The sequence below is a fragment of the Pieris brassicae genome, chromosome 10 (assembly GCF_905147105.1).
Source record: "Pieris brassicae chromosome 10, ilPieBrab1.1, whole genome shotgun sequence".
Lineage (NCBI taxonomy): Eukaryota > Metazoa > Arthropoda > Insecta > Lepidoptera > Pieridae > Pieris > Pieris brassicae.
In genome coordinates, this window is record NC_059674.1 from 6,078,278 (window position 1) to 6,105,418 (window position 27,141).

A 27,141-nucleotide genomic window follows, 5' to 3' on the forward strand; every position below is an offset into this window, starting at 1 on the left:
CCCAAATCCGTTACGTAATACTTGAACGCTCCCTAAGACGAGAGAACTAAACCTATAAATTAAAAAAAAAACCTAGTGTAGTGGATATAAGCAATTGCGGTATCTCGGACACACGAACATAGTGTCAAGACATTATAGAGCATTAATACTGGTAATAACATACCTTAGTTTAATCTGAAGTCAACATAATATTACTTATTAGCCACAATTATTGATTAGCTAGATTGTAGTTCACGTAAAGCACTCTTTTTGTGAACTTATTACCTTAACTTATTGTAGGAAAAAATGCGGACAGAAAGAAAGTCCATTGGTGCACAGCCGGGGATCGAACCTTCGACCTCGGGGATGAGAGTCGCTCGCTGAAGCCACTAGGCCAACACAAAGAGCTTAGTATATTTAAAATAACTTCTAATTTAAATATTAAAATGCATTTAACCTTAAATATCTAATTGGAATAATGTCTATTTTCTTTAATGTAATATGAGCTCACATGATGTTAAGCGATACCGCCGCCCATGGATACTCACAAGCCTGAAGGCTCACAAGTGCGTTGCCGGCCTTTCAAATATTGGTACGCCGTTTTCTTGCTAAATAATTCATGATATATACGTTTCTTAACACAAAAAAAATAAATAGCGACAGCTGCGTTCATAGGTCGTCAACGGAACTTCAAATCGAAAATAAGTAACATCGCTATTGGAAATTCTAGAGTATCGAATAATTTAGGTCGTATCCTTCTTATCATAAGTCGTCTTGAGCGCTGTCAATGTTATGCAGAAAAAATGGTTCTCTTGAAACTGGATTTAAGACTGATTCACGAATAAGGGCCTCTAACATAAGCGACATCTATGACTGTCTATCTGTATATAAAATGGTAATAAAGGAATTAATCAATACTCGGGGAATGTTATTTTTCTTTGAATTTTTGGAAACTGAAAATGTTTTGTCCTTATCACTCATATACAAATTTATAAACGAAAGAACGAGACAACTATATGCATCCTCTTCGGAAAGGAATCTAGTTGATTGTGTGATGGCTGGTAGACGGTGGTGGGAAGCACCTAACGTGTTCCACACCAGCTCTGTCGTCGTCTGCAGCGGCCAGGTGCCTGGAGAGGACGCTGAAGATCTGCGAGTTCAGCACTTGGAAGCGGCGAATTCGGTCCACCATACGTTTCAGAGGCTGGAAAAAAAATGTTGGTTAAATTAAAAAAAAAATCAATGTCCGGTTTTCCGAAATTTAGAAAATGCGTTGCCGGCCTTTTAAGAATCGGCACTTATAGAACTGGGGGCAAACGGGCAGAAGGCTCCCCTGATGTCAAGTGATACCGCCGCCTATGGACACTCACCGCCAGAGGGCTCGCAAGTGCGTTGCCAGCCTATAAAGAATTGCTACTCTTTTCATGAAGAATAGATATATATATATATATATAGGTAAGAGTACCAAACAAAAACATGTGCTTTCTTTCTCAACACCCGTCCTATCTGCTAATATTAAGACACACTCACAATCCCCTTGACCACATCATCCTTTCCATCCACCCTCTGAACCCTGAGGATGTGATAACAGAAGTCCAGAGCTTCGAACCGCCGCTGCTGACCTAAGAGGGCCATGATAGTGCAACCAGCCCAGTGAAGACCTTCCCCGAAGAGCTCTCTGTAAAAATCCATAGTTTTAAAGATCTGTTATCTATGGAAGAAACAATTTTAACTAAATTAAAAAAAAACTTACTCAACAGTAAACTGCGTGTCACCAACGGGTATACAGTAGAGGAATTGCAGAGCGGACCACAATCTGAAGAAAAAAACCCGTTTTATTTCATACATAATCTTTGAACCAGCTGTTCCAGGTCTTCAAGAGAATAGAGTACCACTTAAATAAAGGCTGGCAACGCAATGGCCAGCTTACTGATGTCACATGTAAGCACTAAATAATTAGAAAAATTACAAATTTTTTATTTTTTTTTAATAATTTCAACCATGTAGACCAATATGTATCTGCACGAGGTGTAGTCCTTGTGATGACCAGCCTTTATCGTTTCTATCACAATAAAACAAAATTGTGTGTTCGTCTCTGGCGGTAGTTTTGATTTGCGTTCTGTTACAACTCCTCGATGCATCCTATATTGCTGACATATCCTGTCCATCAACAACCTTACATTCCCATCAAGCCAGTCCTTCTCCTAACTCTTATCCGAGCAGACATGCTCTTATATTATTCTATTTTCTTTTTGAATTATATTCTAAGTTAATATACTTATATGGAAATCATTATAATCTTTTTTTTTAAAGATCCCAAGCAATTTCCGGGTAACAGTTCTTTAGATAATCTAATTGTTGAAACTCATATTCATAAAACTGATTTCTATTACTCCTAGTGCAAAGTATTCTACTCTGGAATACATTACCAGTTGATATCAGACGAGCTCAGTCTCTAAATTTATTTAAAAACTTATTTTTGATCATTTTTCTTCTGCCTCGTAATTAGTTACTACTTATATATATTAATTGTAAGTCAATTAAACTTTGGCAGAGCTTCTGCATGTCTGTTTATAGATATTATTATTTATATTTTTCTTTGGATTTTATTTTAGTTATTTAGGTTATTTCGAGTTCTTTTTTTTAAAATTAATTATGCACTTCTTGTACTTTACCCTCTCTGTGTTTCTTTTTTTATTCTCCCATATTAGGGTTGCCTGGAAGAAATCGCTTGTTAGCGACAAGGCCGCCTGTTGTCTAATAACTTATGTAACCTACTTACTTTTTGTTTTATGTTTGTATAATTATGGTAACAAAGTATAAATATATATTTTAAAAAATATATTTTTTTGTTTTTAAAACAATAATTAATTCAAATCAACGCCATGTCTATCACAGGATATAAAATTTCAAAAAATATATTGAACAAAAAATAAATAGGTTATACTAAAAAACAAACTCACCAGGATATACACTTACCTATGAAACTCGCTGGTATCGTCTGTGTGCAGCGGCGCATGATGCGGCGAGGGCGGGGCCGGCCACTGCGGAGCGGTGAGGCTGGCCCTCAAGCGTCGCAACACAACGGAGAACAGGGATAAGCCGCAGCACAAACGCTCACGGGTTAAAAGGTCGCCCTCGCGGGACAGTTGGCTTTGCTGAAATATTTTTTTTTAATTTTAACAATGTTAATAAATAACTGATATGACTGCGTATGCGCAGCCTTAAAAAATGTATTCAATATGATGGGATTTTTCTGCTTCAATCAACTGTGCTGCCTCTTCCGTTTTACGTCTCGACTTATTCCTCGACATTTCAAGGTTTTTGCGTATGGAATTTAAAACAATCAGTGGCGCTACAACCTTTTAGGTCCGGGCCTCAGATTTATGAATCTGTTTCATGATCATATGTTAATCGAATAGGCAAGTAGGTGATCAGCCTTCTGTGTCTGAAGCACGCCGTCGACTTTTTGGGTCTAAGGCAAGCCGGTTTCCTCACGATGTTTTCCTTCACCGTTCGAGCGAATGTTAAATGCGCAATAAAGAAAGACTTGGTGCACAGCCCGGGATTGAACCTACGACCTCAGGGATGAGAGTTGCACGCTCAAGCCACTAGGCCAACACCGATCAATGCGTATGTAATTACGGTTAGAAAAAGGAGGCCTTTACCTATAAGGAGTTCTTATATGGTAAAGATTAGAAATAAATATATTACCTTAGCCGTCCCATATTTTTCGACATTCTGAACAATTTGCAAAGCGGCGTATTTCGCTTCGAGCCGCTTCTGTTTTGTCTCTGGTTTTTCTCCCTCTGTGAACACATCAAGTGTTTTTAAGTCGAGCCATCCGCAACAATAAATTTTGTGTTGACTATTTTTTATATCAAAAATACCTGCTGTGTATGGCCTGGGAAGAATATTCTGGAATGGAGCGGCATGTAGGAGATCAGTCACTTCCTCTTGACTGAGAGCCTGAAAAATATAAAAAAGGTGTTAGTTTCTCATGTTAAAAAATTTATTTTATAATGCGCGGGCGCAAGACACTCGTGACATCAGAGATGACACGACATCTGACCGTTTGAGGAGCGTTATCTTTGAATATTAAACGGCCGGCAACGCACTTGTGAGACTTTTGGTTATGTCACGTAACCTCAGGTGAGCCTCTTTATAAAAGTTTGTAAAAACCCACTCCAAAATATATAAACATATTTTTTATTTGACTAATGTACTCAACACTGATAGAGATGCTATAACACTTAATTTTTTTTGTATAGGGCAATTTTTTTATTTTTTTGATTATTGTTATTTTATGTGCTGCTGTGTGTGTGTTCTGTTAGTAATAAATGTTATGTCTATGTCTATGTCTAATGACCTGTTCAATCAGCATACAGAAGAGAATAATGTTGCCAAGTTCACGGAACGCGTGGAACAGTTCTGTTCTGGCATCGGGGTACTGCACTATGTCGGTCAATTGGGCGTGGTAGTAGCCCAGGACACCTGAAATTGATTTAATTCATTCAATTAATATATGTTATGCAAAGAACGTCTAATAAATAGCATAAATCAGTTAAAAAACTACGACACACACACAAAACATTGTTTTGAATTTTGATTTTTGCTATTAAACACGGAAACACATTTTGTACGACGAATTACTATTTCGTCTCTATCTGACAAATTGTGTTTGCTTATTTTAAAAATTGCAACCATGTGTTTTTGTATTCTAAAATTTTATTTTTATTTACTAATAAAAAACTTCTCCATTAAAAACGAAAAATCATCTTTCCCCTGTATAATACATATTAGGCTTTCAACATACCATTAGATCCATAGTCATATCTCGGCAGCTTGCAGTGCCTTGGCATAGCAGCCGCCAATGCTCGTGTGAACTGCGCAAGAGTTCCATGAAGGAGACCCCGAGCTACACCCAGAAGTTCCGACACCACAACAGCCACTCCCTGGTAGCCCAGGAGACGGACCAACGCGTGCAAGTGTTGAGCACCGACGAAACCTGAAAATATGAATATCAAAATAAAGTAAATTGCGTAGGACTTATTTATTATTGTAACTTAGAAATTTTTTAAATTTTATTGGTATTTACGAGAACTCCTATATCATGTTGTGTGGAGTATCAGATGTATTGACAATCAAGGATTATAATAATTTACCAAAACCAATGAAAGATCATTCTACTAGAGTTTTTAAAGCAACTTAATATACTGCTTTTGGAAAAATAAATTAATATTAATTTGATAACGTAATAATATATTGATGATAAATGAAAATTATATTATTTTCAAGTATTAAATTGAAATTAACTTCTATATAAAATTCCTTTTTTACACCATTTTACCATTGCACGACATGTGTGCCAGAATATGCGAACTTAAGATTAGACTGAGGTCATTATTTCAAACCTAGCTGAGCTACACCAAAGGACTTGAGAGCATTTAAAAACATAATAAGGCTAGCATGTCTTAGACAATCGTCACGTGTCAGACACAGAAGACCGACCACCTAAGAATATAAAGAAAATCACACATAAATCTAAGTTCCAAGAGCTCTTAATAGTACTAACCGTTATACTGTGCGTACTGTGCTGAATACGCCAAACTGAGTTGTTTGGAGCCCCAAAGCATCGCATGTCCAAACTGCTGTGGCTTCTCCCTTTGCACCGCGGGAGCGAATTGGATCCCACGGCATTTAACGAATCTGTAAGAGAAATGTTTTTTATAGAATATATTTCAATTGAACTGTGTTCAACTGAGTATCTGACGCGATTACATACAAAACTCTGTAACGAGCGAAAGCTAGGACATTTTTTGCATCAGGCACTCTCTTGAACATTAACATTACAGCATTGAATTATTTTACGTCCTTTGTTGAACCTGTGATAATAAACAATGTACATTATTTAAAAACAAATCGTATATATAGGTTCTTAGTGCCGTATCCATAGCCGGGTTCATATCCGGCTCGAAGGACCAAAAAGGCAAAATACCTTGGCTCTAAACTTTAAATACGAATTAAATTAAAAAAAATATTTATTTGACATATATAATTTTACTTACCTATCGGTCGCGGCATTGTAGCAATAATTTGGCAAGAAGTCGTAATTGAGCTCCCAGAAGACGTGCAGCGTGACCCTTCCATATGGAGCAAGTACGCCATGGTCGGATTCTCGGAGAATGGCATCGAACTCGTCCAATGTCAGATATCGACTTAGGAGTTTGTGGCAGAGCCTGTTCACGGCTATCAGACCCTCTAATTCCTGTTTCGAGATTTTTTATTATGACCTTATAATAAAAAGAACTATAACAGTCTTGATATAGTATAGCTTATTAATTATATTCTTCACGCATTCTAGATTAACTCACGAGTAAATTAAATTTAACTGAACAACAAAATACTTACAAAAGTCTTATGGCAAGCTTGGAATTAATAACTAGTGGGTGTCGATTTGATTCTTAGATTTAATATTTTGTAAGTGTAAGTGCGTTCAAATGACAAAATTGAATTAATTCATGTAAACTAACAAACTCTTAATGTTGTTTCTTAAAATACATATTTCAGTAACACATAAGTATACTTACGACGACACCAGTTATATCGCCAGCTTCGAACTTGGCAACAGCCGCGTCTAACGCGCGATGCATGTCCGCGTTGATTCTTTGTGCGACCTGAAATTATCTTAATATATATAAATCTCCTGTCACGATGTTTGTCCGCGATGGACTCCTAAACTACTTAACCGATTTTAAATTAAATTGGCACACAGTGAGCAGTATGGTCCAACTTAAGAGATAGGATAGCTTAGATCTTTAATTATAGTCGCAAAAATTATTTTATTGCAAATTATTTGTCTATAATTAATTGACAGTCACAATTATCTGTCAACTCCAAACGATTCTAATAGATGTCGATACTTTTCGACTTGATTGAGTAAGTAATCAGTAGATGGTACTGCTATGGTAAACCGACAAACGTGTCATATAAGCTACAATTTAATATCATGATTACCACGTGTTATTGAGGCTAAAGTATAAATTAAATGTATTTTGTAGTAAACGAAATACCGTGAAATTCAATTATTTCTACTTTTTTAATTTTTGGTGTTAGCATAGCCAACCACGTGCTACTTAGACCGACATGTAAATCAAATTCAAATTATGTAAATTGATGAAAAGAATACATTTTTTTAGTACAGGGGCCAAACGAAAAGTCATCTGATGTTAAAGATGACTACGAACACTGCAGGTTCACAGCGTTATGGTTTTAGGAAATGGTACGCTTTTTTCTGGAACCCTAAGTCGAACGAACGCTCGACGAATTGGTACACTCTTGCATTGTAATGCAATTGGCTACTTAAGAAATTATTATTATAGTATTGTCTTTGGTTAACATAGCTTTTACACATTGAAAGAAAACAATTTTTAACCGGATTAAAGCTATTTGTATTATTATAAACTTATAATTATTTACATAATTTTGAATTTAAATTATTTCCGACGTTTCGCGTGCTTTACAGCGTGCGTGGTCACGGTGACTAAATGTGTGAAAAAAAATGGTGGGTAAAATTTAAATTTTAAAATTATGTATATAATTATAAGTTTATAAGAATACAAATAGCTTTAATCCGGTTAAAAATTGTTTTCTTTCAAATTATTATTATTTAAAACTGTTGGCTATAATATTACCAATGCACACAGATCAACATGTCGTCCGAGCAAGGCGACATGTCGCTGCCGTAGGAGCGAGGCGTATCGCCCCGCCCCGCAGCCCGTACTCGCTCCACGCGCTGCGCACTCGCCACGGTACCGTTTGTCCAGTAACATACTAAAAAAAAAACATTATGTACTAGAGCCAGTTATACAGGGCGTCCCAAGACATGGGACATTAAGGGAAAGTACCTTAAATATCGTAAATAGGCTAATTTTCTGAAAGAAGACTTTCATAAAATTACTTAGAGAGAGTTCAAGTATTACGTAACGAATTTAGGGGGGGGAGGTCCTCTTGTTAATATTATTTTCCACTTTCCAGTACTTTACACCACATAATAGTAAGTTTTAGGTGTAAAGAGTCACTGGGGGTGGTCACAAAACGTTTTACTATTAGATACAGAAAACGTTTACGTTACGTTTAGAAAACGTACGGCGCGTTTCTTTGGGGGAAAGAAAGGAACAACTTTCCCTTGACGTTTCATAGTTTTGGGACGCCCTGTACAGTGCGTTAATTCCCACGGAATCACCACACACGTTACAAAATTGTCTACTGTCTGATATACGCGAATTTGTATACAAGTAAAAAACTTCTACTAAGAGTACAACAAGATTTTTTACGAATTTATTACGTTATTATTAGCGTCTCGAATATGTAACCATTGGAATTATATATTCGTTAATAAATAATAAGTATAATTTATTATAAAAAAACATTTATTCCGTATTTAGCGATTCTCAAAACGACTTTATTAATCAGCAAATACAATATTTAATAAAATAAAATATGTTAAAAATGTGTATTCTACTGACTACTCACCTCGAAGCCAACTGCTTATAATGAGCATAGACAAGCTCAGACAATTTATAGACGAACTGATCGAAGCACAGATTCACTTCCGCTTCCACTTCATCGTACAAGAACTGTTTCCGGAACACTGTGAGCGCGTATTGGGCCGAATCGTTGTACAGGTCTAGCGGATATAGCACGTATCTGAAAAAAACATCTCATAATTTTTCAAAATTTCCAACTGCTTTGAATTATCGGCGAAATTGACGGCATTTAGAAATGAATAAGCTTTTCTGTGCAGACACATGCGCCAATATCATCACACACAAATTCAGACACACCCTTTCATAGCGCGACGGAATCGTAGGCTTTCATCGTTTTTTAAAAACGAAAAATAATGTTCAATCTCATTTATTACCACTTTCAAAATACTAAAAGCTAGTAGTATAATAAATTAGAAACAAGACGGGACTAACAGTTGGCCTGCTATCTACTTCTAAGTCTTGCGGGTGGTAAGTGAAAGTGTTCTTCAAGAGGTTGCTTAGTACCTAGGGGATATGTACGACACGAAGACCAAGGTTTTTGCGTTAACAAAGTCCAGAACCAGTTGCACAGATCCCTGTTAAAGACGTTGCCCCTACTGATTTGTGTTTCCGACAATCGACATTTTTGTATGTTCGCTATGAGTTCACAGTAGCGATATTGTGTGTCTTATACATTTTATTGTACAGTGTCTTTATAACGACACTGAAGATACTGTGTATTTTATGGCGTTATTGAGTTGTTAAATGGAGAAAAAAACGTATAGATAATCCATAACTCCTACTTATTAGTCATGGTCAACAACAGTACACGTGCAAGCAATCCCAATTTCTAAACAAAAGAACGAATTTATTAGAAAGTTCGTATGCATGATGCCGACAGTCGAATTTATTGCGGGCTATAAAGAACGGACACAGCTGCGCAGTTTTTACTAATGTTAGCAAGTTAAAAAGTACTTTATTACTCAATTTTCGTTATAGGGAGTGTGTTACGCTATGTAGAGTGTATCATTCTATGGAAGACAAGCTAAACTAACCATAGCTAATTGATTACTGCGCTTTAGGGAGATCGCCGTTAAATCGAGAGACGTTACGTGGAGTTTACGCTGTAATTAATTAGAAATCCTTACTCCATCATAGCCGGCTCCTTGCTCCTCAATATGTGATCCGTCAGAATCCACGGCATTGACATTTCTATTGGGAACTGAATCCGTTTCTCCATTGTGATTAAGTCGTTACACTCTTCGTTGTGCTGGTGTCGTACAGTGCATTTCTGAAACACACATTACTTATAAACATGTTGTAACTAAATGTCAATCATCAGTAATTATAAAGGACTTTAAAAACCTGTAATCTACGAAGAAAATATCTCAAAAACTATTGAAGATAACTTCTCTCTATCTCGTAATATCTTCATCACTTTTTGTTATAAAGAGATAAAATTAGTTAAAACCATTTGATTTTGTGTTAGTGCATGTCAAGTGCAATAGTGGTAAGTGAAAAATTAGTACACATGAACAGTACCTTAATGGAGATAGTAAGTAGTTATTGGACACTTTCCTATGTAAAATATCCTTTTTAGTAAATTAGGAAAGATCGTAATATTCTACGATGTCGTAGTGAGCAGACAATGTATTAAAAATAACAAGGAAACATAATATAAATGTATGTATGTGATGTGACAGAATATTTAATGAAGTCGTATATCAACACTATTTATTTACAATACTACTTAATAAATTATAATAATTCATGTAGTTTATTTCGTGTTTACTAGTCTTTGAATTTACAAAAATAAATTTAAATTAAAAAAATATAGAGAAATACTCACATTGACCTTTCTCCCCATGGTCATTTCAAGATAGAACTCACGATACCACAACTGAGAGAGATCACAGCATTTCTGAAGTGAATCTGAAAAAAAAAACATTTATTGCTATATTTTTCTTAACTATTTTATCCATATATATAACAGAAAGTCGTGTTAGTCAAAGAACGGCTGAACCGATTTGGCTGAAAATTGGGGATGTAGCACCAGTTGACGGACGGACGGAGTAGGATATCATTTATCCTGTTTTGAAGTGTTCATTTCGAGTTTCTTTTGGTATTTAAGTCCGTCGGGTCCGCTAGTATTGTATAGATAGAAATTGTCCTTTCCAAAAAAGCTTAAACTTTTCAATTACAGTCTAAACCACTCTTTCTGTCCAATTGTGTTTATACTATGGTGAAAAGAGATACATGGGTAAAGATAAGGTAATAATTTTCCCGGGCGTCGGGACGTGACGACCCCATCGCCCACTGGTGAAATAACCTGTGACAGAGGTTATTTCACCAATGCAGTCAGTCAACCCCCTTCCTAGTGGGAGTGCCATGCTGTTGCTTTCGGGCTTCAGCCAAACGGGCAGGCACGACCGGGGCAGTACCACTGTCACACAGAAAACCGGCGTGAAGTGATGCAATAGGTTCATCTTATTGTACTCGCGTTTCGTGCGGTGAGTGAGACTCCCGGAGCCCACCAATTCCTCCCCCCCCCCCCCCGAATATGAAGATGCAGTTTAAACAGAGATTACCCCAGGGGGGTACCACACGTTTCCGCTGTGGAGAATCCCCCTCTGAGCGTCCATCATCGGAACAATCAGTATTCGGTGGTGGATGCACAGGCTGCCCTTCGTATTCTGGGGTGGGCAAAAACTGCGCAAAAAACTTTAACTATAGGTTTCGATCTCGGGGCAAACGGAAGAATTTACCGAAGGCATCCCCTTCCACGCTCTCAGTGGACTTTACCAATGTTAGGGGGCTCAATTCTAATCTTAACGCGGTTCACTTTCACCTCGAAACTGCGAAGCCGGCCTTATTCTTCCTTACTGAGACTCAGATATCCTCCCCGGCTGATACTTCCTACCTCTCCTACCCGGGGTACAAATTGGAACATTCATTTTTGCCGCGGGCGGGAGTTTGCGTGTACGTCAGAGAGGATATCTGTTCTCGTCGCCTCGGGTCGCTTGAAGGAAGGGACCTATCTAGCCTCTGGCTGCGCGTAGACTGCGATGACCATTCGCGATTCTACGCATGCCTGTATAGGTCCCATAGCGTAAATACCGAAACTGACCGACTCATTGAGCACATCCAAATGGCTACAGATTCCCTGCTCGAAGGGGTTCCTACCGCTGAAATCGTGATACTTGGCGATTTTAACGCTCACCATGCCGATTGGCTCGGCTCGGAAACCACCGATCACGCGGGAAGATCCTTTCACGACTTTGCTTTAGCTTACGACCTGTCACAAATGGTCCCTGCGATTACGTGAATACCAGATGTGGATGGTCATAAACCCTCTTTGTTGGATCTTTTGCTGACCTCACATCCGGAGACCTATCAAGTCTCTGTTGACCCGCCATTGGGTTCATCGGATCATTGTGTGGTCCGGAGTACTGTGCCTACTACGCGCCCTCCTTGGCCCCGTTTTTCGGGTTGTCGCCGTATTTGGCACTATTGGTCAGCAGATTGGGATGGAATGCGGTCTTTCTTTGCGTCCTACCCTTGGGGGCCTATGTGCTTTTCGTCGGAAGCTCCAGATTCCGTCGCTGCCTCTGTCGCCGAAGTGGTTCTGCAGGGCATGGAACTCTTTATTCCATTTTCTGCGGTGCCGATCGGTGGCAAGTCACAGCCCTGGTTTAAGCGTTCTTGCAAGGCAGCATCGCGTCGAAAGCTTTAATGCATGGGCGGAAGCGGCGATATCTCGTGATGCCAATACCAGCAAACATAAAAAAGCATATAACTCAGCCTCCAGGTCCTTCAAACGGGAAATCGCTAAGGCAAAGTCAGAGCACATCGCCAGATTTGGCGAGAGATTGGCCCAACTCCCTTCGGGGACTCGAGCCTTCTGGTCTCTCGCCAAAGCTGTACAAGGGAATTTTTGTCAGCCATCCATTCCACCGCTGCACAGGGAGGATGACTCGCTCGCCCACACTGCGAAGGAGAAGGCCGACCTCTTGGGCTGTCTCTTCGCGTCCAACTCGACTTTGGATGACCGAGGGGGATCACCACCTACGATTTCGCGGTGTGATTATTCAATGCCGGAAATTACATTCCGGCAACTTGCTGTTCGCAAGGCACTATCTTCCTTAGACATTCATAAGTCGAGCGGGCAGGATGGTTTCCCTCCAATTGTGCTGCGTACTTGTGCTCCTGAGTTGGCTCCGGTCCTGACGCGCCTATTCCGGTACCTGTACTCGCTCGGCACTGTCCCGAAGTGCTGGAAGACCGCTTCGATACATCCGATCCCTAAAAAAGGCGATCGTTCTGATCCGTCCAACTATCGTCCAATAGCTATAACCTCCTTTTTCTCCAAAATAATGGAATCCATTATTAATGGCCAGCTCTTGAGGTATCTAGAGGGCCACCAGCTGATTAGCGATTATCAGTACGGCTTTCGTCGTGGTCGTTCGGCTGGTGACCTTCTAGTATACCTTACACATAGATGGGCAGAGGCAATTGAGTCCAAGGGGGAGGCGCTAGCGGTTAGTTTGGACATAGCGAAAGCCTTCGATCGGGTGTGGCACAAAGCACTGCTCTCGAAGCTTCCAGCCTACGGGCTTCCCGAGAAATTATGCGACTGGATCTCCAGCTTTCTGGCCGATCGGAGCATCAAGGTCGTCGTCGACGGAGCATGTTCCGACCTTAAACCCGTGAATGCTGGGGTCCCACAAGGCTGTGTCCTGTCCCCGACCCTGTTTCTTCTGCGTATCAATGACATGTTGCAACTTAGCAACATTCATTGCTATGCGGACGACAGCACTGGGGATACTCTTTACACTGGCCGGGCAGGTATTTCTCGGGCAGTTGTCGATGAGTACCAGAACAAACTTGTGTCTGAAGTCGAAACTCTACTACGTGGAGTCTCGGACTGGGGTAGACTAAACCTAGTCCAATTTAACCCCAAGAAGACACAAGTTTGCGCGTTTTCCGCGAAAAAAATACCCTTTGTCGCTACTCCTCTTTTTGAAAACACTCTTCTTGAAGCCACAGCCAGCATCGGAATACTTGGCGTTGACATATCGAACGACGTTCAGTTTCGCGGTCATTTGGAGGGAAAGGCTAAATTAGCCTCCAAAAAGCTTGGTGTGCTCAGCAAGGCGAGACGGTACTTCACTCCAGGCCACCGTTTGCAACTCTATAAAGCGCAAATACGGCCCCACATGGAATACTGTTCTCATCTCTGGGCGGGGGCTCCCCAGTACCAGCTCCTTCCACTTGACCGTATCCAACGAAGAGCGGTTCGAATCGTCGATGACCAATCCCTCTCCGAGCGAAAGAAGAACTGGCAAGAAACTCTCCGCCACTCTTTTTATTTAAGTTATGAGTCATACAAATCGTTTGAACTGGAGCAAATCAATCCCAAGGATCAGGATCATTTAAATATTCATAAGTTTTGAATTTATTCAGTGATAATTATTTTAGACAAAAATAAATAAATCAATGGCACTACAACCTTTTCAGGTCTAGGCCTCAGATCTGTTTCTGTTTCATACCGAGAACATATAGAGAAATATTTTTAAAGTGAAAGTTCTTTAAGTTTAAAGTGAACGGTGAAATTACGGTATTTTTTTCGGTTACACGTCACATTTTTCCGTTACGCGCCATTTCGCGCTTTTTCTTGTCCCTATCACGGTTGATTCTAAGAGATTTGAAGTCATTTATAAAAAAATATATAATAACGATAACAATGATAGTAATAATTCTATTACAATTAAAGAAATTCTGTAATAATCTTATTAGTAATAAGGTAAAATGAAATAATTGCATTTGTTTGTAGTTATTTGTATTCATGTCTATGAAAATAAAAGCCTTTTGTTAAAATTTATTAATTGCTGTACATGCATATAGTAGATCATTTTTCGAAAAATAAGGTCATAAAGAAGTTTCACTTCTTACGTGTGTACACTAATACACGCACGCATTTTTTTAAGGTAAACTTACCAGCCAAATTCAACATATAAGTCCAATAGAAGCTCTGTCTATGAAACGTTTCGATCTGCACAAGAGTGGTCGCGTCCAAATCTTTTCGCAGTGTACGTCGGCCCCCCGATTTGTCCGAAATAAGGGCCTCTAGTTGCGTACGCACCATGTATAGTTGGGTTGTTGATGGGCCTGCAAAATATTTACATGGTTTTTTTAACTTTATAATTCGTTACAAAAACAATTGAATGAAGCAGCGAGAACTAGACGAAAAATAATTTTAATAAATATTACAATAATTTACAAATAATCGAGGTAAAGCAAGTGCCTTCAAAAGTATTCTTGTAAATGTATATAGCATATTTATTTTGAATGACTTTATCGACATATTTTTATTGAAACTACGAAAAACTGGTCTTGTATGGTAAAACATGTTTGCGCGTATGTGTCCGTGCACGCAGGTAACCTACGAGTGGTACGTGAGTCAGTGCGCTTGGTGCATGCTATATGTTAACTTTTTATATTATTTTTCTAATCCAAATAAAGGTTATTTTATCCACCCCAGTTCAGGGATTACAAATGGAACCTCCTGGAAGAATGGAAAAGATCGTAGGCGCATGAACGCTAGAAGTATTCAATTTATATGATTATTAGTTAGCCGTAACTTTCAAAGACACGTGTATAAATTTGACCACAGTCGTACTAACAGTTTGTTAGATATAGTATTTTGAGTGAAGGAATTTTTGTTTGTAGAAAATTGATATAAGGAATTTCGTATAATCGCGTAATAAAAATTGCTTTACGGCGAAAAAAATAGTATGAAAATTGTATTCGGACTCGGCACCGGAAAAATCGAGCCATGAGAAGTGGATTGCTAAGTTAAAACGAGGCGAAATGAGCACCGAGGACGGTGCACGCAGTGGACGCCCCAAAGAGAATGTTACCGACTAAAACATTAAAAAAGTCCACAAGTCTTTTCAGCCCTTATGTTAATTCAAAGTTAAAGTGCCAATGTTTAGTCTGTCTATATATAATTTGTGAGTTCTCTTTAAACACAATAAGTCTACTGCTTTTTGACAATATTCAAAAAGTACTATCAGTGACTATAGAACCTTTACAAATGCAATTTTATGTAATTATTTATTTTACTCTTTATAAAGCTATGTTACATATAGATTATCAATCACACTAGCCTATCAGGTCAACCACTACCAAAACTAAGACGTAAACAACATTTCTGTTTTAGACCAAATGCTAAAAAAAATTAAAAAAAAAAACTCACCAACATTCCGCCTCGGCACTTTGATAGTGAAACTAGCTTCGCCGTCCTTCTTTCCGCGCAGTGCTGGATCCTGCTGGGGCTCACAACCTCTAGCCCAGTCCCCGCATGTTTCTCGTACCGAAACAATTATACTGCAATAAACATATATTCCATAGTTAACAACTTTGATTTTCATACGCCAGTCACGTGATACGTAACCCCTTCTGTGTCTAATCCAAATACTGTTTTGGACTTTAATTTCGCCTTGGCTAATGATGACGACTGACGACGATAATGACTTTTTACGCGTTTCATTAGCATGGGTTTGTAATGTAATGCCATCTTGTCTAGCGAAGTCTTTGGCCGTTTAGTGAAATTATGAATATTTTATTAGATTTTTTATAGCCAATACTTAACAAAATTAAATTTGTATAAATTCTATAGAGACCAATAAATAATCAAAAATGGTTTTTAAATCTTGTAAATAAAGTCAATATACCACATTATATGGCATACGAAGATAATGGATATGAAAAGTTACAAGTTACAGGATATTCAACGATAGCAAATATTTACAGTTGATACTAAGAGGAGCAGTGTTGGCTTAGTGGCTTCAGCATGCGACTCTCACCACTGAGGTCGTAGGTTCGATCCCCGGCTGTGCACCAATGGATTTTAAATTTCTATGTGCGCATTTAACATTCGCTCGAACGGTGAAGGAAAACATCGTGAGGAAACCGGCTTGCCTTAGACTCAAAAGGTCGACGGCGTGCATCAGGTACAGAAGGCTGATCACCTACTTGCCTATTAGATTGACAAATGATCATGAAACAGATACGGAAATCTAAATCTAAACATACCTTCGTATTAAATCCTTTTTATTCTTAATCGCCTTCCTTAGCGGTTCCCGAAGTACGAGCTGAACGAAGTCCTGTAGTTCAGCATAAATTGCTCTACGTGCCGCATCAGCAAACACCGTCTCCATACGGGACATCAGTACTTGCAGGCCTTTGATCATGGCAATCACTTCGATCATCGCGAATTTCTCCTCTGACGTATAATTGTAGCGAGTGGCCTACAAAATAATATAACAATTTTGGTTTTAAAAGAAAATTATTCTTTTTATGGAATTTTAGAAATTACTTAAATTAATTTGTGGCAGTCCATGCTGTCAATTATAACGGATTAAACAGCTGGATATATTCGGTAGTGCTGCTTAAGAATGAATAGAAGCTTTCTATAGAAGATTCTTACCCTCTCATACTCTTCAGCATCAGGTGGACATCTACTGTTGGTGGTGTGGTCCGTCGGATGCAACAACTTCCACGAGCACAACTCCGTGAGAACAGAACACCAAGATGACAACAGCTGAAGTCCACGCAGACACAGTTCTGTGACCGCTTTGTTCTCGTTATCCGAACCGGCTTCTTTAAACGTCGTCGTCACCTATAAGATAAATGACTCTTAAAAGTACAGTTCTCGTACGGCATATGAGAACTGCAAGAAGTGTAAACTTGATGGGGTCACAAATTTTTTGGACAAGGATGGCTCATGGCATATGAAAACGTATCTATTTCCCTTGGTCATGCGTGAACGGTACGATTCCACTATTCTGCTGAACTGTGGGGTAGTGTTGCACAGCGTACGGCAAAAAATTTCACGTTTTGGTCGACTCACTTAAGCGAACAAAAACAAATTGTGACTCGTATCGACGCGCACACACTCGTTCGTATCGAGCTCAGTCTTGCTTCCGTACCAAAGCGAAGACATTCATTTGTGATCGCACTATGCCAGGTACATTTTTGAATGAGAATATATTAGGGGAAGCAAGACGCATATGTTAAACAATCTCAGTGAACAAGTTCGTGAACAGGAACAATACTGCGCTCACAAGTTACACACAGAATCCAAACGCGATACGCGCTTAGAACCTGTTTTGCTATAGTTTTGAACAAAATGCCTGTAAACAAATGTACGCTATTTTGGTAGAATGTCATTACGTTTATTATAAGAAGAGTCTAAAGGGAATCTTTATCGTATTGAAGGAAATTGATCGGAACATTGACTTAACGACATTATTCGATTCTACGTAACTGTCAGTTGTTTGAAATAACTGTCAGCGATTGATAGAATGCGCGTAAGCGCAGATCATAGATCATTGAAGAAACACGCACATAAATTAGTATTTTTCTAGAATTCTAGCCCAAGGATATTCCCTGTTGTCATGAAATGGTACGTTTATGCGTTCGCTGGAAGCTATTACGTGCACGTTCCCACTGTCAGTGATATTTACTGATGACTCAGTTTAAATTGCGTCAACTTTAACGACAATTAATACGAGAGATTTGTGTCTGTAACTAACTTATAAACTGGACGAATACCAAAAATTTTGATACCATTAAAATGCTACATTATCCCTGACATTTACTAATATTTTCAAAATATTAAAAAAAACTTGCAAAGCCGGGAAAGACCGACTTTCACAGGGAACAAGAAACGGAGAACGTTCGAAGAAGAAAATACTTTCGGAATAATTGAAGTTGGCAAAAAATATACCTCATTGCTGTATCTGGCCAACTCCGAAATATAATTCTGATGCTCTTCTCTTATCTGAGGCAGGTGGACCATCAGGTCAGCCTGCGGAGACAACGGGTTCAGGTTCGAAGACAGTGGCCACCTGGGGGATAAATATTTTAGAATTGTTAAATATTTTTGGTTTAATCGTAAGAAAATAATCAGAGTTTGTGCGAACTATAAGTCGAGAACGACTGGACCGATTTTCATTGATTTTTGGATTTGACGTCCAACAGCAGAACAATTCAATACAAAATATTAATAGGTCTTTTTTCATATATTATGGCAATAGTTTTAACGTTATGCCAGTTACAAGTAAAATTTTCATAGATTTCGTAACTGTCAAATATTAAAGAACGTATTTATATAAAGATTTCGAATCGACAATATTCGGATAAGGGCGTATTTTAGATGTTTAAAAATATACAATAATGTCAAAAGACTAAGGATTGACATACATTGGTTGTCATAATCAGAATAATGTTGAAAATCTATGTAAACTTATATTTATTTTTCATACATTGTATTACTTTCATAGAATGATAAATTAAGTTCAGAATTAGATTGTTAGGGGTACAAATGCCGGGCCAACAAGTTATAAATATAAAATAAATTTCCCACTCACTTGCTCGGATCATAGTGTTTCGATCTTTTGATATAGTTGAAAGGAGCGATTTGCATGTCACCAAATAGTGGTACCACCTCCAAATTCTGAAAACAAATACCATATTTTAACCTATTTTTTGAAGTTATACTTTTGACGTGTTAGGGAGCGATCAAGTATTACGTAACATATTTGGGGGGGGGGGTCCTCTTGTAAAACGTTACGATGCGGGGGGGGATTGAATTACCCGTTATTGATAATATTATTTTCCACTTTCCAGTACTCTTCACCTCATAATGGTAAGTTTTAGGTATAAAGAGTCACTGGGGGTGGTCACGAAAGGTTTTACTATTGGATACAGAAACGTTACAGCGCGTTTCATGGGGGGTCAAGAATATCAAAAAATAGCGTGACGTAATACTTGAACACTCCGTTAGGTAAAAATTATGAGAATATTTTTTTACGATGCGCGCACATCGTCACAAAACCCCGACACCCTGAAGTTAGCATAGTCAACATTTTAAAATAAAAAGTGTCAATTTCTTTAATAATCTAGAAATATATTTTTATATTTTAATAAACTTTATTTAACTAGATAATGCGTTGTGTTATAACAGAACTTTCAATGTATTAAATACCTTTTTCTATTGTTAGCGTCGTTTTTTCTAAATATAGAATAAGACGAAAGATACAATTTTTGAGATGTATAATTTCTGACGGGTGACGTGTGGTGATAAATACACACATTTTTTATACTTTGCTGAGAAAGTACTTTATTTAATTTTTTTTATTTTTGTGTGTGTTTGTATGTATTTTTGTTTTCCTTTCCATATATATTGTTTATCTATGTAATCTGTTTTGACTTTGTTCATTGTCTAAGTGTTTTGTTTATAATATGTATGTTAGCTTTAACATACTACAAGTAATATATAAATGGTGCATTTCCTCCACCATAAAGGGTCCTGATCTGTTGAACCTCAGACTGCCATGAAGGCCATTTCTTATCTCTACGGCTCAATATAAATTTAGTGGTTTCATTTTGGACGTTTATGAGTGAATCAGAAAAAAAACGTAATCAAAATGTAACTTTATTTATCCAAAACAAATAAATATATTTAGGTTATCTTTTCGGTTTAAAAGTCGTTACAACGACAACTGTCAATCAACAGACTACTAAATAAGTTAAAAAAAATTAACAACGTGTTTCTTAAGTTGATTGATTTTTTTTATATTGCAACACCTATACTCTAAACATACAAAGTTTTTTGATTTCTCCAATAACATTCATTTAAAAATCTATTATTTTTACAACTGTAGGTATTTAATGAGTACGCGAAGAAAATGTCTGATCGTGAAATCGTTAACTATTATATAATTTGAATTTAATATTATATTTAAGCTAATGGTAGAAAATAAGTTTAAAATAAACAAATAAAATATTATATTCGTACCTTAAAAATCCTGTCAATTCGATCGAGACGTATCTTTTTCTTCTGATCCAGCCTGTTGATATTACATACTTCCGAATCCATTAAGAAAAGACCAAAGCCCATAACCTGAAAACCAAATGAAAAGTTATTTCTGTATGCGTTTAGATTCACAAATCAGCCCGGCAGGTGGCGCTGAATTCGGTATTTTAATACTTTGTTTAATATCCTAATTGCTTGAATTATCATGCAGGACAACGTCATCATGAGCGGGAAACTATATCCAGACCTAGCTCGTTCATCAATGCTTAATCTGGACATTAGTGAGTTTTAGCCAACACGTTCTCAAAGGACGGACATATGGAATGATGCCTGAGGTATACGGAGAGCGTTTACGTATACGTATAATTAAAATTTTGTTAAAACGTTGGGGCAATCAACCTGATCGTTAAGTACCTTAATTGCAAACAATATTAAAATCAAATAATATTAAATTATAAGTAATCTGTTAGTTAGTTAGTTGTTAAATAAAAAGTATGCTTTACTAGTTAAAGGGTGTGCATTAGAATTTTCTATGTAGACCTATTGTGTACTGTAACATAGCAATGTACAAAAAATTATGTACATACCTTCACAAGCATATGTTTCTCCGACGGTGTCAAATACATTTTTGTCTCAAACATATGCACACAAATGTTGACTACATCACAGAGCAGATCTTCATAGCCTGTGTAAATAAAAAAAATATTTTTAAACAGTCATAAAGTATGAATCAGGAAACGACGCCCCAGCCATCGATACCAAGTCCAAGCCCTACCATGAGCTCTAATTGCTAGCCTATTGACAACTTACAACTTAGATGCATGCTAATTCGTACGTATGACATCGAAAAAACGAGACAGTTTATGTTTCCACGTGACCTTAGCGGTAATCAATTTCGTTCGTTCAATTTCAAAGTCAAAAATTATTTATTCATATAGGTAACACAATGTACACTTATGAACGTCAATAAAAAAAGAAATATACATGAAATGCTTCTAATTTTACATTTACAGCCAGTACTCAAATCAAGGGCGTAGAACGGAAGAGAAGAACTAGCAATAAACTCGTATATATATAAATAAATTTATATGAAGATGACCGCTGGGCTGAACCGAAATTTGACAGTTGCGCTTTCCAACTATGACAGAATAAGCGATTCTAAAAAAGTTACTTTTTGTCCGACTTTTTTGTGTCGAACGTGTCCAAATAAAACTTTGGAACATATTAAGTACTAATTTTAAGTTTAGAAAATATGGATTGCTTTAAGGAAGTTCATGGTAGGCCTCCAGTGCTAGAATCTGGATGGTTACGATGCGGGGCGGGGATTGAATTACCGGTTATTGTTAATATTATTTACCACTTTTCAGTACTTTACACCACATAATGGTAAGTTTTAGGTTTAAAGAGTCACTGAGGGTGGTCACGAATCGTTTTAAGGTCGATTTATATCTACAGACATTGAGTGTGGCAGACCTTGCCCTGACAGACACCGACAGACACCATTTATTTATTATATTTATTTATAATTGTATTATTGTTAGAAGAAGATAAAACTAAAAAAAGAGCAAAACGCATGGCTGTACATCCTATGCTTAAGAAAAGAAAATTAGAAGGAGAATACTGATGACACTCTTTAAAGAACTTGTTGACGATGAAAAAAAAATTTTCATATATTTTCGTATGAGCCGGTATCAGTTTGACATTTTACTAAACAAAATTAATTTGCTGATAACCAAACAAGATACAGTTTTTAAGGAAGCCTTGTCACCAAAAGAAAAACTAGCAGTATGTCTCTGGTAAGATTTATTACAGAATTATTTATTATTGTGTAAACAAAGTGCCGATACACCCTTTCGTCAGTAAGGTCTGGCTGTAAACCTTCGTAAAAATCTTGTATTGTTTCTGGCATAGGAGTATCCTCATAAGTGTCAAATGTTGATGGCGTGGATACCGTAGAACTCGTTGATGGCCTGCTCAGTATGTCTATTTCCATGTCAGGTACTATTTTATAGCCCTCTCTGGGCGGAAAAGATCGCAATGTAGTTACAACTCCAGCCATAACTTGTTCGATGTCGCCCGGCGGTGGAGTATTATTTTTACTCTCTATTATATACTTCATTAGTACAGTACTAGGTGTTTCATCAGTTGCTTTTTGGCCTCGTTTACCCTTTGGCTGAGGGTGCTTTGGAATTGAGCTGGGGAGGGTGTAGTTGGCAATGTACCAACTGTTTGTTGACTAACCCCAGGTGTGAATGTGTCAGTGGTTTGTTGCTCAACCTCAGATGACTGAGCAACCTCTTCCTCGTGTGCATAATCATTAAATCCGGGTACAGGTGGAATTGGACATTTCAGCCTTTCTTTCATGTACGGTAACAAAAAAGACATTTCTTCTTCGTACCTCCATTTTTTTTCACGACCCTGAGCCTTTAGCCTGTCCACTTTTCGTATCTTTTTTATTTTTATGAGAACGTCTGAAGGCATCTTGCAACAGTGCCCATACTTTTTTACATTCACTTCCTGAAACAAGGAAAACAAATATCATATATGTTTTTCTTTGCAGATTTTTGGCTACAGGGACTCCTTCGTTTCTATAGCATTTAGTTATAAGACTAGGAGTAAGCACTGTACACTAGATAGTGAAAGAGGTTTGCAGTGCAATAAAAGAACGGCTCATGAATGAAACAATGGCTGTCCCTACAAAAGAACAGTGGCAAAAAATCGTTTTGGAATACTTGGAATTTTCCAAATTGTATTCCTATACAATCGGATGCCATTGATGGCAAGCACGTTCAAATAACTGCTCCGGCAAACTCTGGATCTGAGTTCTTTTACTGTTATTGATGGCAATTGTGGACGCTGACTACAAGTTTATATGTGTCGACGTCGGCGCTTATTCAAATTCAAACATCGGAAAAGCATTAATTTCAAACACATTTAACGTTCCAGAAAGCACAAACTTACCTGGCACTGAAATTACAGCGCCATATGTTATCATAGGAGATGAAGCCCTTTGACAACTTATCTAATGAGACCATATCCTAAACCTCAATTAGGTGACTAAAGAAAAAATATATTCAACGATAGACTATCTCGTGCAAGAAAAGTTGTCGAAAATGCATTTGGGATTTTGTCTCAAAATTTTCGTATCTATAACAGGAGAATACAACTTGATCCAGATAATGCAGACAATGTTATTATGGCGACGTGTATCTTACATAATTATATAAAATCTGGTGGTTCTCAGCATTCACATAATGAAGAAGACAATATTGCATCATATTCTTTCTCAAACCTACCTAGACAGGGTGGAAATCAGCAGGTATCCGCATTTAATGTCAGAGAGAATTTTGCTAGGTTTTTCGATTCACCCGAAGGAGCATTAAACTACTATATATCGGTGTCCTGTCGTTTGACCAAAAGTAATTTGACAAAATTACACTTGACAAACAACGTTTGGTAAAACAATGGTTTCGCCGATGGATCATTTTAGTAATAATCATTTTACAAATACACTTTTTACAAATATCAGTGTAAAATACATTATAAAAAAATAAAATATGTACTCACCACTACTATTAAGTTTTATTCCTATTTCGTTCCACGCCTGATCCTTTTTCTGATTGTCACTATACTCTTTATCACTTAAATCATAAAGGTATTTGTAATCTCGTACAAATTCTATGAGCTTTTCGTTATTCATTGTATTCACACTCCCCGGCAAGGAGCCACAGACACGTACAGACATCAACCGCGCAGACAAAATATTCTTTCCGAGAATACTAGCCGGGCACGACACGTGTCTGTAAGAGTCTGTACGGCATTTTGTCTGCTACACTCAATGCCTGTAGATATAAATCGACTTTTATGGGGCCCCCCCCATCAAGAATCAAGGTCAAGAATCTCCAAAAATTGCGTGACGTAATACTTGAACGCTCCCAATACGAAATAGTGTTTAGAAAAATTTTAAGGGGATAGAGAGTTCCACTCCTTTGTCTTTTTATCTGAATATCATCAATTAACTTATGGTAGTAGACTAGAGTAAGTCAGAATGTAATTAAGAAGATTTTCATACCATTAATCTTCTCCAAAGCGTCTTTCACCGTATCTCTGATTTTGTTTTGCGTTGCTAGGAACATAGATAGATTTTGAGACTCTTGTAAACTTTGGCTGTCAGACATAACTTTGAGGAACTGGGCTGCTCTGAAAGATTATTTTAAAATTGTTTTAATTTCATTTTGGTACAAATTTAAAATTTAAATATTTAAACCTTTCGATTTGCATAGTTATTTTTTTACATATTAAATTAAATTAAATAATGTACCTTCTGTATGTAGAATAATCATTTTTAACTGAACTTTTCATATTCTTTAACTCGTCCAGTACAGCAAACATGTTAACGAATTTCCCCAATGTCAACAAATATGCTTCAGATACAAAATCTCGTCTTTTTTCAGCATGACAAAGACGCCTTACCTCACCACAAAATCTCTCAATAGCTTTGCGCTGAAAAAATTACAAAACTTGTTACCTAAAACTGATTATATCATGTGCTTATTTCATAGACAATTTTGATTTTTGTCCCCAATTTAAATTGAAATGTTTGTTACAAAAAATTCAACCTACAGTCAAAACTCAAATGCTAACTCATGTATGTACTAAAAATAATAGGTCAACTCCAAAAGAACATTAATTTTTTTCAATACCTGAAAGTACATAAACTGTAGCAGTTTATCCACTTCTGGAGCCAAAACCTGTACAGTCCGTTCATATATGTGTACTCTGTCTGGTTGTTCATTTGACCTGGGCTGAGGTATAGCTCGGCTGCAGCATCTCCAGGTGTAGAGCATTACAGCATGGGCATTCCCTTCTTCTAGTAATTCATTCTGAAACATTAATCATATTTAATAGAATTCAGGTAAGGTTTAGCTATATTATTTAGAAATCCAACTAAAAGACTGAACTAGACTATTAATACTCAGGTACAAATAAGAAAAAAAAAAACCAAAAAAAATTACCCCATTTAAAGAATCAGTCCTTACCTTGGTTAGTACTTTAAGAAAATTATTTATCATAAAATATGTAATTAGTATTCTGGAATATATGAAGCCTATATATGCTTAGATTTGAAATAAAAGCCTAAAGATTTAGAAGATTTCTAAATAAACTTACCAAGTTGGCATGTATAGTTGCCTCCTCAATATATTTAGCAATCCCTGTGACAAAGCCATTGCGATCTTCAAAGTTGGTGTCAAAATTGGCTTGATAAAGAATAGAGCATGGTGCTGCTTCAATGCACGGCTGCTCATCTGTATATTTAATATTTTGACATCAAGCCTTTTTACAGAATCAATATTATATGTAAGGTATTTAATTCAACAAGTTATGCCTCCAAAATGACACTAGTGAAGAAATCCTATCAATCAAACATGTTTATTGAATTCACTCACACAATTTAAATTTAAACTCACTAAAACCTCAAAATGATATGATTGGTTAATTTGTGGAGACCTTACACTTTCCGCATAACTTCCTTATTGCAGAGTCCCTTCAGCATCACTATTTATACAGTTTATTTTTTCTATGGTAAAGACTTTATTTTGAAGGACATTTAAAGTTATATTTTCCTAGAATTACATTTTTGCTAAATAATAAATAATGAAATGGTAATTATTATAAATTTAATAATTGTTACTATTTAATCAATGTTTAAACAAATTTACATATACTCCAGATGATGTTATTTTATGATGAAGAAACTATGACAAACAAAAGGTCTGTGTAAGTTGTTCTAACTGTGCAACTCCAATATACACCACAACGATGTGTAGATTATTACTCATTTATAAGCCTGTATCATAATACTGCATGTATTTCATGTGGTATACTGGGTGTGTCTCGAGATAGTCACTTACCTGGTAATGTAAGCTCGTCCAAAACATCCACATTGCTCAAAGCATCCGAAAGAGAAACTTTTTCACTAACTGACATGATTAGTTTAATAAAGAAATAAACTTTATACACCAAAAACTAAATATTTAAATTCTACACAGGAAATATCTTTTTATACACGATCAATGTACACAACAATGTATTATAGTTAAAACAAATCTATTACATACATATTAATCATCACTTATGACTTTAAACTAATATATGATACAATTTGAACATATTTATTTTTCTCAATTGAAATATATCAAAATACCAATTGAGGTATTAAGCTTTATTATTTACGTATCTAGTATCTACCATCTTGATTTGAAATAATTGTTGATATGACAATTGACAGTAATAGGACTTGACAACGACAGTTTAATTAAAACAAGTCAGAAATGGGGTTTCCTTCATAACACTAAAACTGCCTAACAAAATTTATGGGAATAGAAATCAACAACCATAATAATACTTACCTAACCCTTTTATTAAAAATAATACATATTTAATGATTAATAAATTAAGGGTCTACCTCCATTTATTTAATAGGGCTAATAATGAATTCGTATTATGAAAACATATAGTTATCGTTACGAGTTATAGATTTTTCTATATAATGAAAGTATTTATTTGATCTACTGTCTCTCTAATATCAGAATATTAAACATTGAAAATAAACTGCTTCAAACTTGAAAATAAAGCAACAATACAAAAGCAACTTTTAAGTATACTGAAATAGATATTCCTTGCATTAAAACAATGCTATTAAATAAAATATATAAATATATGTAAAAATAAACTATTTTTTTACCATAA

At 36.8% G+C, this 27,141-nt stretch overlaps 1 protein-coding gene across 1 annotated transcript; it reads right to left on the minus strand.

The window, feature by feature from the left end:
• Positions 1-26,584, minus strand: LOC123715078 (cytoplasmic FMR1-interacting protein). The gene is made up of 28 exons (XM_045669897.1): positions 26,304-26,584; positions 25,561-25,697; positions 25,095-25,274; positions 24,713-24,894; positions 24,464-24,591; positions 20,979-21,076; positions 20,374-20,478; positions 18,944-19,029; positions 18,301-18,421; positions 16,999-17,190; positions 16,605-16,819; positions 15,766-15,896; positions 14,505-14,675; positions 10,357-10,439; positions 9,656-9,798; positions 8,515-8,688; positions 7,674-7,812; positions 6,570-6,656; positions 6,048-6,247; positions 5,555-5,688; positions 4,796-4,987; positions 4,349-4,473; positions 3,870-3,948; positions 3,694-3,788; positions 2,959-3,137; positions 1,733-1,795; positions 1,510-1,657; positions 1-1,183 (listed from the first exon to the last, which is right to left on the minus strand). The coding sequence occupies exons 1-28, from the start codon at positions 26,377-26,379 to the stop codon at positions 1,019-1,021; spliced, it is 3,828 nt and encodes a 1,275-aa protein (XP_045525853.1). The 5' UTR covers positions 26,380-26,584; the 3' UTR covers positions 1-1,018.
• Positions 26,585-27,141: the final 557 nt, after the last annotated feature.